Source organism: Volvox carteri (assembly GCF_000143455.1).
Source record: "Volvox carteri f. nagariensis unplaced genomic scaffold VOLCAscaffold_44, whole genome shotgun sequence".
Classification (NCBI taxonomy): Eukaryota; Viridiplantae; Chlorophyta; class Chlorophyceae; order Chlamydomonadales; family Volvocaceae; genus Volvox; species Volvox carteri.
The window spans coordinates 295,434-305,020 of record NW_003307587.1 but is presented as its reverse complement, the minus strand read 5'-3'; the positions used below and the strand labels follow the sequence as shown (position 1 = coordinate 305,020).

Genomic DNA, 9,587 nt, shown 5'->3' with positions numbered 1-9,587 from the left:
TCCCCCCTCCGCACAGTCGTATCATCCGTACAGGTCGCCGTTGTCGCAAGTCCTCCGCGGGTTACGACCTGACCGCGCTGTTTGTGGGCAGTGAGGGGACTCTGGGGGTGGTGACGGAGGTGAGGATGACAGGAGGGGGAGGGGGGGAGGGGGAGGATGACAGGAGGGGGAGGGGGAGGGGGGCAGGGGGGAGGGGGAGGGGGGGGGCGGGGAGGGGAGGGGGAGGAGGGGGGGCGGGGAGGGGAGGGGGAGGAGGGGGGGAGGGGGAGGGAAGTGGGTCGCGTTGAACACACTGTGTTGGCGTTACATTCACCCATAACCGCCAGGCTCCAGGCTGCTTTTCCCCGCCGCGATGTGATTTGAAACCCCATAAACACGCACGCACTCACACACATACATACACACATATGGCCATGCAGGTGGCTCTGCGGTTGCATCCGGTGCCCGAGGCGGTGGCGGCAGCTGTCGTCACATTCCCGGAGACCCATGGGTCAGTGGGCGGTCTCCGCGGTGCCGTGGAGTGTGTGGTGGCGGTGATGGGTTGTGGAGTGCCCGTAGCGAGGGTGGAGCTGCTGGATGAGCTGAGCATACAGGTAGGCAGGGGGGCAGGTGGGCAGGGGGGGGGAGGGTGTTTGGGTGGGTGGGAGGGAGGGAGGGGGGAAGAGAAGGGGGGAGAGAGGGATGAATGGAGTAGGGTTTGGGGGTGTGGTGAGACCCACCACAGCCACCACTACCACTACCGCCACCACTCACCTACCAGTTTTTGTTCATTCTTGTTAGTTACAGTTTATGACTCCCAACCCACCAGGTCGCAACCACCACAACCACCTTAACCACCCTCAGGCCGTAAACAAGTATTCGGGTACCACCTTCACCGTGGCGCCCACCTTGTTCTTTGGTAGGACGATTTGCTGTGTTGTATGGTTTGTCGTACGGATGACGTGGCTGGGTATTGAGATGGGGAAGTGTCCCCGACAACCAAAACAATTACACCACCCTTAACCCTATAAACATACACACTTACTTACATATACATTTACATATACACACATACGCAACCCCGCTTTTACTCCTGTACAGAGTTCCATGGGGGTTCCTCCGCTGTGGTTTCGGAGCAAGCTGAACTTGTGGGCTCCCTCGCTCGAGAGTACGGCGGATCCGGATTCGAGTGGGCCACCTCGCCCGAGGATCGTGCGAGGGTGAGACCCAAAAAGGGGTAGCAGGGGGGAAAGGGGGGAAAGGGGAAGTGTTTTGTTGGTCTGCGGGAAGGGGAAGGGTGTTTTATGCCGTACCCGGCTAGGTGCGGGTGTGCGTCCGTCCTTCATCCGGCACCCTCTTCTCTGTTCCTCTCCCCCCAACCTCACCCCGCCCCACTCCCCCCCAACACACATACACACACAGCTCTGGAAGGCCCGCCACAGCGCCTACTGGGCGGCCATCGGTCTTCGGCCGGGCTGCAAGGTAGGTGGGCGCGAACGGAATGTATGCATGTATGTATGTGCGTGTAGCTCAGCTCTCCGCCGCCGTTCTACCTCTGCCTCTTTTGGTGGTTCTGTTTTGCCCCTGGGCCCCTGACCGCCTTCTCTGGCTCCCTGTACCACCACCACATATCGGCAACGGATTACTTGTTTCCTGTCCATTATGATTTCCCCCCCGCAACCTCCCCCCCACGGCTCCCCCCAGGGTTTTCCCACGGACGTGTGTGTGCCCATCTCCAGCCTGACCAGGTGCATCCTGGAGAGCCAGGAAGATGCACGGCAAGCAGGTACGGGAGGAACAAAGGGGCGAGGGAAAAATGGGTTCTGTCGTTCTTTTCCCCCCAGGCTCTTTCCCTTTATCCTCCTCCCCACCAGGAGCCCCCTTGTCCACCACCACCACCACCACCGCTGCTGCTGCTGCTATTACTGCTGTTGCTACTGCTGCAAGTACTGCTACTACTGCTACTACTGCCAATACTGCTGCTGCTATTACTGCTAATACTGCTGTTACTGCTGTTACTATGACCTCGGCTACCCCTGCAGCTACCAGACAGCTTTCTTCTCGCAGTTCCTTGTTCGACCCCGGGTGATCCCGACCTGACTTCTTCTTAAAAGAAGAAAGTAACCCCCATGTACGGCCATGTACGGTCTTGTACGGCCTGTAAGTATGTAACCCTCACACACACTCCTTCCTCTCCCGCCTCTCTTCGTCTCCGTACTCAGGCTTGTTGGCGCCCATGGTCGGGCACGTGGGGGATGGCAACTTCCACATGATGCTGGTGGTGGACCCGGGGGATGCCGAGGAGGTGGAGAGGGCGCGGGGGGTGGTGGGTCGCATGGTGCATCGGGCGCTGAGGATGCAGGTGCGTGATAGTGAATGTGATAGTGAGTGAGTGATAGTGAGTGTGATAGTGAGTGTGATAGTGAGTGAGAGTGAGTGTGATAGTGAGTGTGATAGTGAGTGATAGTGAGTGAGATAGTGAGTGAGTGATAGTGAGTGAGAGTGAGTGTGATAGTGAGTGAGAGTGAGTGAGAGTGAGTGTGATAGTGAGTGAGAGTGAGTGTGATAGTGAGTGAGAGTGAGTGAGAGTGAGTGTGATAGTGAGTGATAGTGAGTGAGAGTGAGTGTGATAGTGAGTGAGAGTGAGTGAGAGTGAGTGAGAGTGAGTGAGAGTGAGTGAGAGTGAGTGAGAGTGAGTGAGAGTGAGTGAGAGTGAGTGAGAGTGAGTGAGAGTGAGTGAGTGAGTGAGTGAGTGAATGAGAGTGAGTGAGTGTGATAGTGAGTGAGAGTGAGAGTGAGTGTGATAGTGAGTGAGAGTGAGTGTGATAGTGTGTGATAGTGAGGGAGAGTGAGGGAGAGTGAGGGAGAGTGAGTGTGATAGTGAGGGAGAGTGAGTGAGAGTGAGTGAGAATGAGAGTGAGTGAGTGTGATAGTGAGTGAGAGTGAGTGAGTGAGTGAGTGAGTGAAGGTTGGGCCGCGGGAGCCGTGTGCGTTTGTGCGTGGGGGGAAGGGAGAAAGTGGCTGCTTACTCCCCTTCCTTATCAATCCATTACCTCCCACGTCACTCACTCATCTTCAGCATGGGATGACCCCCGACCCCCGACTGAACCGCGCCGCCCTGTGAAATCTCCCCCTCCCCCTCCCCCCATCCAACCACATAACCCATCTGGCAATGCAGGGTACCTGCACCGGCGAGCACGGTATCGGGTACGGCAAGTTGCCGTACTTGATGGCCGAGCATGGCCGTGCGCCGTTGGAGGTAATGCACGCGCTCAAGGCAGCGCTGGATCCGTACGACATCATGAACCCGGGCAAATTGGGGAGCCCGCCGGACGCGCTGGAGGCCTTGGCACGGGAGGATGTGTACGGCGAAGTACGGCAGCAACCGGAGCAGAAGCAGTAAAAAGGGATACGATTCATCTTGTTGGTCATCAGCGCTCTCGGCCTCTTTCTTGTGGGTGGTTCATCGCCTCTTACATCGCCAAATCCGGTATAGTCGTGCCAGCAGCTGGTTTATAAAGGCTTTGTAACCAACCCCGTTGCGCGACTAGGCTGCAAAACGCACCGGTCTAGTGGATGTAGGTGTGTGGCTTTGTTGCGTCGAAATACGTTTTGTTTTGCGGGTTGCGCCAATGCGTGCGGTTGTGGTGAGGGTGGCGTTGAGGAGGAGGAGGAGAAGGCATGATAACCGCAGTAATGTAAAGATCGCACGGTTACAGTCGTACATTGCGCCGTACAGAGCCACGCAGTGCCCTTGATATCCACGTTGAACGTGCGAGCGCGCGAGTGAATGTGGCTTGGAGGGGAAAAGAATGGAGGAGGAGGTGGGCAGCACCACAGCTGCCATTGATGTCAGTTATTATACGTCTGCTACTGCTACGTCACCCTTACTACTGCCACCCCCCATCTTGCAGCTGCCGTACCCTCTTTTGCGTTCCACGCACCTGTCCTGATCTCCCCTCCCACCAACCCCCCACCTTCCCGCCCTCCCGGGGCAGTGAAGCTGCCGGCCTTTCAAAACTAGGATAACCTAGATCGTGATCTAATTCACTTTCAAGAATTCTCTCTACTATTTGCTTTTTAAGTATATTAAATAGTCCACCACGACCAAATAATTCAGATGGATATGCTTTTGATAGTAGTTCTTGGATTAGTTTAGGGATAGACACCACCGCAGGCCCCTATCTCCACCTCCATCTCCCCAGCCCATTAGCCGCAGTAGCAGGCTGGTAGCTGCTGGCAGAGGCAGCAGCAACAAAAGCACATTCAACAAATCGTATCGGAACATCTTAGAGGAAAGGTAAGGCCGGCTCGAAATCGGCAAAGCAGCAATGCAGCAAAGCCAGGTCCGCACACCGTCAGCCCAACTTGGCGGCTCTGTCGACTGTGTCACTGTGTTGTGTGCCCGTCCGTCCGTCCGTCCGTCCGGGCAAGCAAATCCAGATGTTATCACATCGACATGCGTATGTGTTCCTCGGGGCGTGAGTCATTCAGCTATACCAGGCAGCCCTAGCAGCCGTGCCCTCGCTCCCGTACTATGCCGTATTCAAGAGTATCGTCCCTCCTTTCCCCTGATGTGCCTTGCTCGGGTGGTCCGGGGGCTCATGGCGCATTCCCCTCCTCCGCGGGATAGGTATAAGGACGGGTCTTCAATCTCCAACGCCTAAGCCACAAATAAAATAAGAGAGCTGTTATTGCGTGTCTGTCCGAGCCCTGTGCGTGCGTGTGTCTGTCTGCGTGTGTTCGTGTCTGTCTGTGTGTCTGTCTGTGTGTCTGTGTTGACTCCGGCTTTGACTCCGAGGAAGAGGACGAGGAAGCGGGAGACTCAGGTTCGGAGCCTGAGGATGCGAGGAGCCGTCTGAAAGGAGAGGCAACCCCCTCGCCCGCGTCCATTGAAATTGCGACGGACAGTGCCTGGCAATGGCTAAGACAGGAAAATAAGGTATACTTGGGGAGATGGGTTGGCTGGTGTGTGAGGTGGTGGCGATGATGGTGCTGCTGCAACTGCCGAAAGTAAATGCTCTCAAGAGTTGCGACTGATCGCACGTGCACATGCGTGTACGGCAAGGAATTATCGGTGTTGGGAAAGGCAGGCCTCCACATGTGTCTGTGGCTGTGGTTGCGGCGGAGATGAAGCCGCGGAGGAGACGGTCCTGAAACTGGTGGCGGTGGAGGCAATGTGCTGGGCATGGATACGGTGCTGTGGTTGCTTTTGGATGTGGGGCCTGGGGGCTATTGTGGGTTCGAGGCCCAAATTAGAGCCAAACAAGCGGAATACGTGGGCAGTCTTACTACAGGCCCGTATGTCCATGCGTTGATGAGCTAAGCTCGTTTAACTCGCTGTTGTTGTTGACAGGAGATCTTGCTGCTCACACACCGTATGTATTGCGGGAGTACGGGACCCTGTTCGGTTTATGCGTTGCACAAGCAACGACCCTGACACCACAGCACCCATTCCAGCAGGCTTGCAGCAAATAACAACACACCATCTTTAACACATTTTAATTAGATGCAATGGACTTCACCTTAACTGTGTATAAGGATAACATCCATACGACGACCATACGATAGGGTTTCCACGAAAGCTCCAGAGAACATACCGGATACCAATTAGCACAAGATTTACTTAGTAATATATTACAAAACTGTAAGTCCGTCGCAGTATGCGCGCACTTCGGTCTTTTTCTGCACCAAAGCACAAACGGGATACTACTATCAGCGTTTGCTCCTCGTGGCACAAAAACAAGCTATTTACTCGTAGCAGCGCGTACCTGCTGCAAAAAGCATCGCTATCTGATGAGGCACCAAAGTCCAGAGGCTTGGGAGTCGTTGACGTGAATGTCGACGAGACCTGGCAGCGATTAAGCCTCATCCAAAGGTGATTCTCTGATGATCTCTGTTTTCCTATCCTTACATAAGGCTCGGCACTGTCTATACGTCTGGCTTTGGCAGTTTCCCCTCTCCCCTGCCATCCATGCAATAGGCGTGGAAAACCTAGTTAATCTCTTCACCAGCGTCGTGCAGGCAACTGAAGGTTGCAGTGGCGGATGAGGATTATGTGCTCGCTGCGAGGCTTCGAGACGAGCAAAAGGTACGCTTGAATTCCTAGGCAGGTGACCAACCGACATTGTCCGCCAAGCCCCAGCGGCCCCATCGGTTCAGATCTTGATCTCCTTTCCCTTGAACCGCCCCGCTTAGCCTTTCTGCCGCACAGTACTCCAATCTTCTCCCTTCACCTTCTGTTCCAGGTGCTGCTCGAGAGCCTGCCCCCGGTGCTGCAATACGCTCTGGGACAGGTGGCTAAGCTCAGGTCAGGCACCGTCCACGAGCAGCTGCAAACCATCAGCAACCTAGGTAGGTGCGTGAAGGTGGGTGGGTGAAGATCTGAGGTGGCTGGCTGGTGAGCTGGTGGGTGTGGGGTGAGGCCGGGTGGTTCTCCACGTATGTGTGTGCATGTGTGCATGTGTTTTGACACTTTGTGTATGCCTGTCTCGCAGCCGAGGCGGGTGAACCCGCTGTCATTCCCGACCTGGCCGGTTGCCTAGCGGTTCCGGAGCTGTCAGATGCCGCGGAGAAGGCCATGTGGGCCCTATTCATGAAGGCGAGGTGAGCTAGGGGGTAGTTGCGGATGTGTGTGTATTCGGGGACCCCTAGGGCTGGAGGGCGGGAGGTAGGGCCAGGTGCTAGCCGCTACACCGCAGTAGCTTCCACAGTCGCTGTCCCAGATGTGATACGGGGACATCTACGTATGTATGTATGTATTGGAGGAAAGGTGGTGCGGTCAGATGGTGTGTGGGGGGTGTGGGGGGGAAATGACAGGGGCAGAGGGGGGGGAGTTGTCCGGCCCGTACCCCGTGGGACCTGAACGCACTAAAACAGCCCCAAATGGATCTCCCCCCCACTTCACACAGACGCACACAGACCTGCGGCTCTCGGCTGCTTAGGAGGGGACAGCGGCCCCTCACGCCCCTCTCCCGTCCGGGGGAGAGAGCTTAGGCGGTCTTTCGGTCAGATACTTGTAACGTTCGCACAAATACACATACACACACGTGGGGGGCCCCCTTTGGGACACAGTGCGCCTCTTTCTCCCCTTCTGTTTTCCCCCTTGTAAGGGACCCCCGGATTAATGAACTCATGGCGGAGGGATGTTCGTACATGCGATCTCCGGGAACGTACGACAAAGCGTTGGAGGTCTTCAATCAGATCATCAAGATGCAGCCCTCGTTCGTGGAGGTACGACACACGTGCGGTGCCTTGAAGGACTTATGGCGACCGGATGGCTGGCTGCCGGATGAATTAGATTGGGAAAAACTCCAAAAAGGCAGTGTATTGGTTGGGATTCGATAGGCCGATGTGAGGTGAGCCCCGGACCTTTCTTGGCTCTTGCCAGTACGGCTGTGAATGTGTGTGCGTATGCCTTCCCCCGTCCCCGTCCCCGTGTGCGCCACCCGGGGCCCCAGGGTTACAACAAGAGAGCCACGGTACACTACCTGATGGGCCGATATGAGAGCAGCATCCAGGACTGCCAACTGGTGCTGGAAATGCAGGTGTGCGGATCGGGGTGTTAGGGGTTGCGGGTCGGGGGGGGGGGGGAGGGAGAAACATTGCCACACCGCACAAGGTGGCACCTGCCAACCCCTCTGTCCCCGGAGCTCCCACCCTTCATCACACATCATCTTGTCACTCACATATGGACAGCGCAAACATACACACACAAACACAAACACAAAACGCATCCACCCCTTCCGCTGATTGGCCGCTGGTTTCCACCCCGCCTACTCCGTCCTCCTTGCCCTTGTGCTTCTCTCCTGTTCGCCATGCACGGTACCATGCTGTACGACGGAACCGTACTGAACGGCACGTTTCATGTGTCGTACAGCCGTATCACTTTGGTGCGGCGTCAGGCATGGGTCTGTGTCAGTTGCAGCTTTCCAAATTTCCCGAGGCGCTGTCGTCGTTCGAGTCCGCTCTTGCCATCCATCCAGGCATGGCCAACATCCGCCGCTTCGTTGCGGATCTGCGGCGGCATGTGCGGTCGGAAGAGGATGGAGAGGGACTCGTGTAGGCTCCAAGGAAATGAGGAGGGAAGGGAGCGGGGAAGAAGAGGGTGTGGAAGGAAGGGAAGGGGGTTGGAAGAAGGGAAAAACAAGGGAAAGGAGCTGCAGGAAGTGTGAGGAGAGTGGTAATGATTCATGGCGTGGGAGAGGGAAGAGAGGGAGGATGAGGATGAGGAGATCAACTAGGGTTTTGCACACTAGGACCTGTAGCAGCTTTAGTGCTCGGTGGTGGATGGTGTTGACACAGGGTGTGCAGATCCTTTCAAGTCGTCAACCGGCTGCTCGAGCGTGGTGGTAACACGACTGGCGTTGACGGATGAGGCAGCGCTCAGGCTGTCCATCCATTTTTCCGTCAACTTGGAGCAGCAGGCGGTGACGGGTTTGGGGGTGTCGTTCTCGCCGCCCTAGACAGTGCCTCCATAGGTGCATGTGCCAGTGGTGACGCTACCGTTCCCTCCGTTACCCTTTTGATGAATACATTTGTCACGCGAAAGCCCAAAAGGATATGTCGTAATCACGTCGAACCCTGGCCAAAGGGGCTGCAACCTGTTGGAAGCAAGCAAGCTGCGCTGTCTATATCTCACACTAGGCCCTTCCACGCTACTTAGATATGGGACACTTCCTAGCAGGGCTTTTGCTCCGCCCGAAAAGTGCAGCTGCTTAGTTACCGAGCTTGACAGACGGTCGGGGAAAAAATGGTAAATTCCTTAACACTTAATTTGGAACAAAATTAAGGGGAAGTTGTGTGGCTTAGCAAACTAGTAATTCTCCATGCCCAGCAGAAGTAGCATCAGCGGCGGTAGCAGCAGCACCACCAACACTATTTTTGCACGCGGTCCAGGAATAATTAAAATGCGTGCAGACGCGTACCAATCCATCCATCCATCCACACATCTTAATGCGGTCCAGGCTTGAGCCTTCTCACACAAAATATGTACATACAAGCAAACAGAGACGGGATTCACTCCCAAAACACCTCCACCGAGAAGTACCCCACCCACAATAACAACAATAACATGCTACTACTAACATGTATGATGCACGTATGATTTGTATTTTTAACAAACCCCACCAACTTCATGTGTCTCCAGCAACAGCGGATGCAAACCGCGGCGTGGTGCTCCAGGCAGCATGTACACGTACCCTCATCGCTTATGGAGCCAAAGTAGGCACCAGCCAACAGCGCAAGCGGCCAGAAAAGTAGTGTAGTGTACACCACCCTATATAACATGCACCACCTAGTGCGACTGCCTGGCTGGCCCCGATGCCGCAGGTCATCCCACCTCGCCAAGCAAGGCGGCGAGCGTTGCTCTACTGCCCTAAGTCTTTCACAATGCATCCTTACCAAGGCACTCGTCCATTCATCACGCATACGCGGTCGCGGATATGGATTGGCACCTGGGCTGCTGGCACGTAATTGCTTAGAACTTTCCTCATACAGCCACACAGCCAGCTAGCCTACGTGCATCCTTTCCAGGCAGCGCTGCGTATTGGACGGGCTAGGCAAATGTCATGTAAGTGTGCCTAACTGCCTGGGCAAGCGCTGCCACA

The 9,587-nt window shown here is 55.7% G+C and overlaps 2 protein-coding genes across 2 annotated transcripts in view; both read left to right on the top strand.

Moving 5' to 3' along the window:
• VOLCADRAFT_95448 (uncharacterized protein) overlaps positions 1 to 3,382 on the top strand; it is a gene marked incomplete at both ends in the record, with an annotated part of 4,353 nt that extends 971 nt beyond the window's left edge. Inside the window, 8 exons of the mRNA XM_002954613.1 lie at positions 17 to 119; positions 420 to 593; positions 844 to 898; positions 1,081 to 1,199; positions 1,402 to 1,461; positions 1,684 to 1,765; positions 2,202 to 2,341; positions 3,158 to 3,382. Of these exons, the coding sequence (XP_002954659.1) occupies positions 17 to 119; positions 420 to 593; positions 844 to 898; positions 1,081 to 1,199; positions 1,402 to 1,461; positions 1,684 to 1,765; positions 2,202 to 2,341; positions 3,158 to 3,382 (958 nt within the window). The remainder of the gene's footprint in view (positions 1 to 16; positions 120 to 419; positions 594 to 843; positions 899 to 1,080; positions 1,200 to 1,401; positions 1,462 to 1,683; positions 1,766 to 2,201; positions 2,342 to 3,157) is intronic.
• A 409-nt stretch (positions 3,383 to 3,791) lies between these two features.
• Positions 3,792 to 8,044, top strand: VOLCADRAFT_95447 (uncharacterized protein; the record flags this gene model as incomplete). The annotated part of the gene is made up of 8 exons (XM_002954612.1): positions 3,792 to 3,803; positions 4,185 to 4,279; positions 6,004 to 6,070; positions 6,228 to 6,351; positions 6,477 to 6,585; positions 7,092 to 7,212; positions 7,440 to 7,526; positions 7,859 to 8,044. 8 exons carry the CDS (start codon positions 3,792 to 3,794, stop codon positions 8,042 to 8,044), a joined length of 801 nt encoding a protein of 266 aa, XP_002954658.1.
• Between the last annotated feature and the right edge of the window lie 1,543 nt (positions 8,045 to 9,587).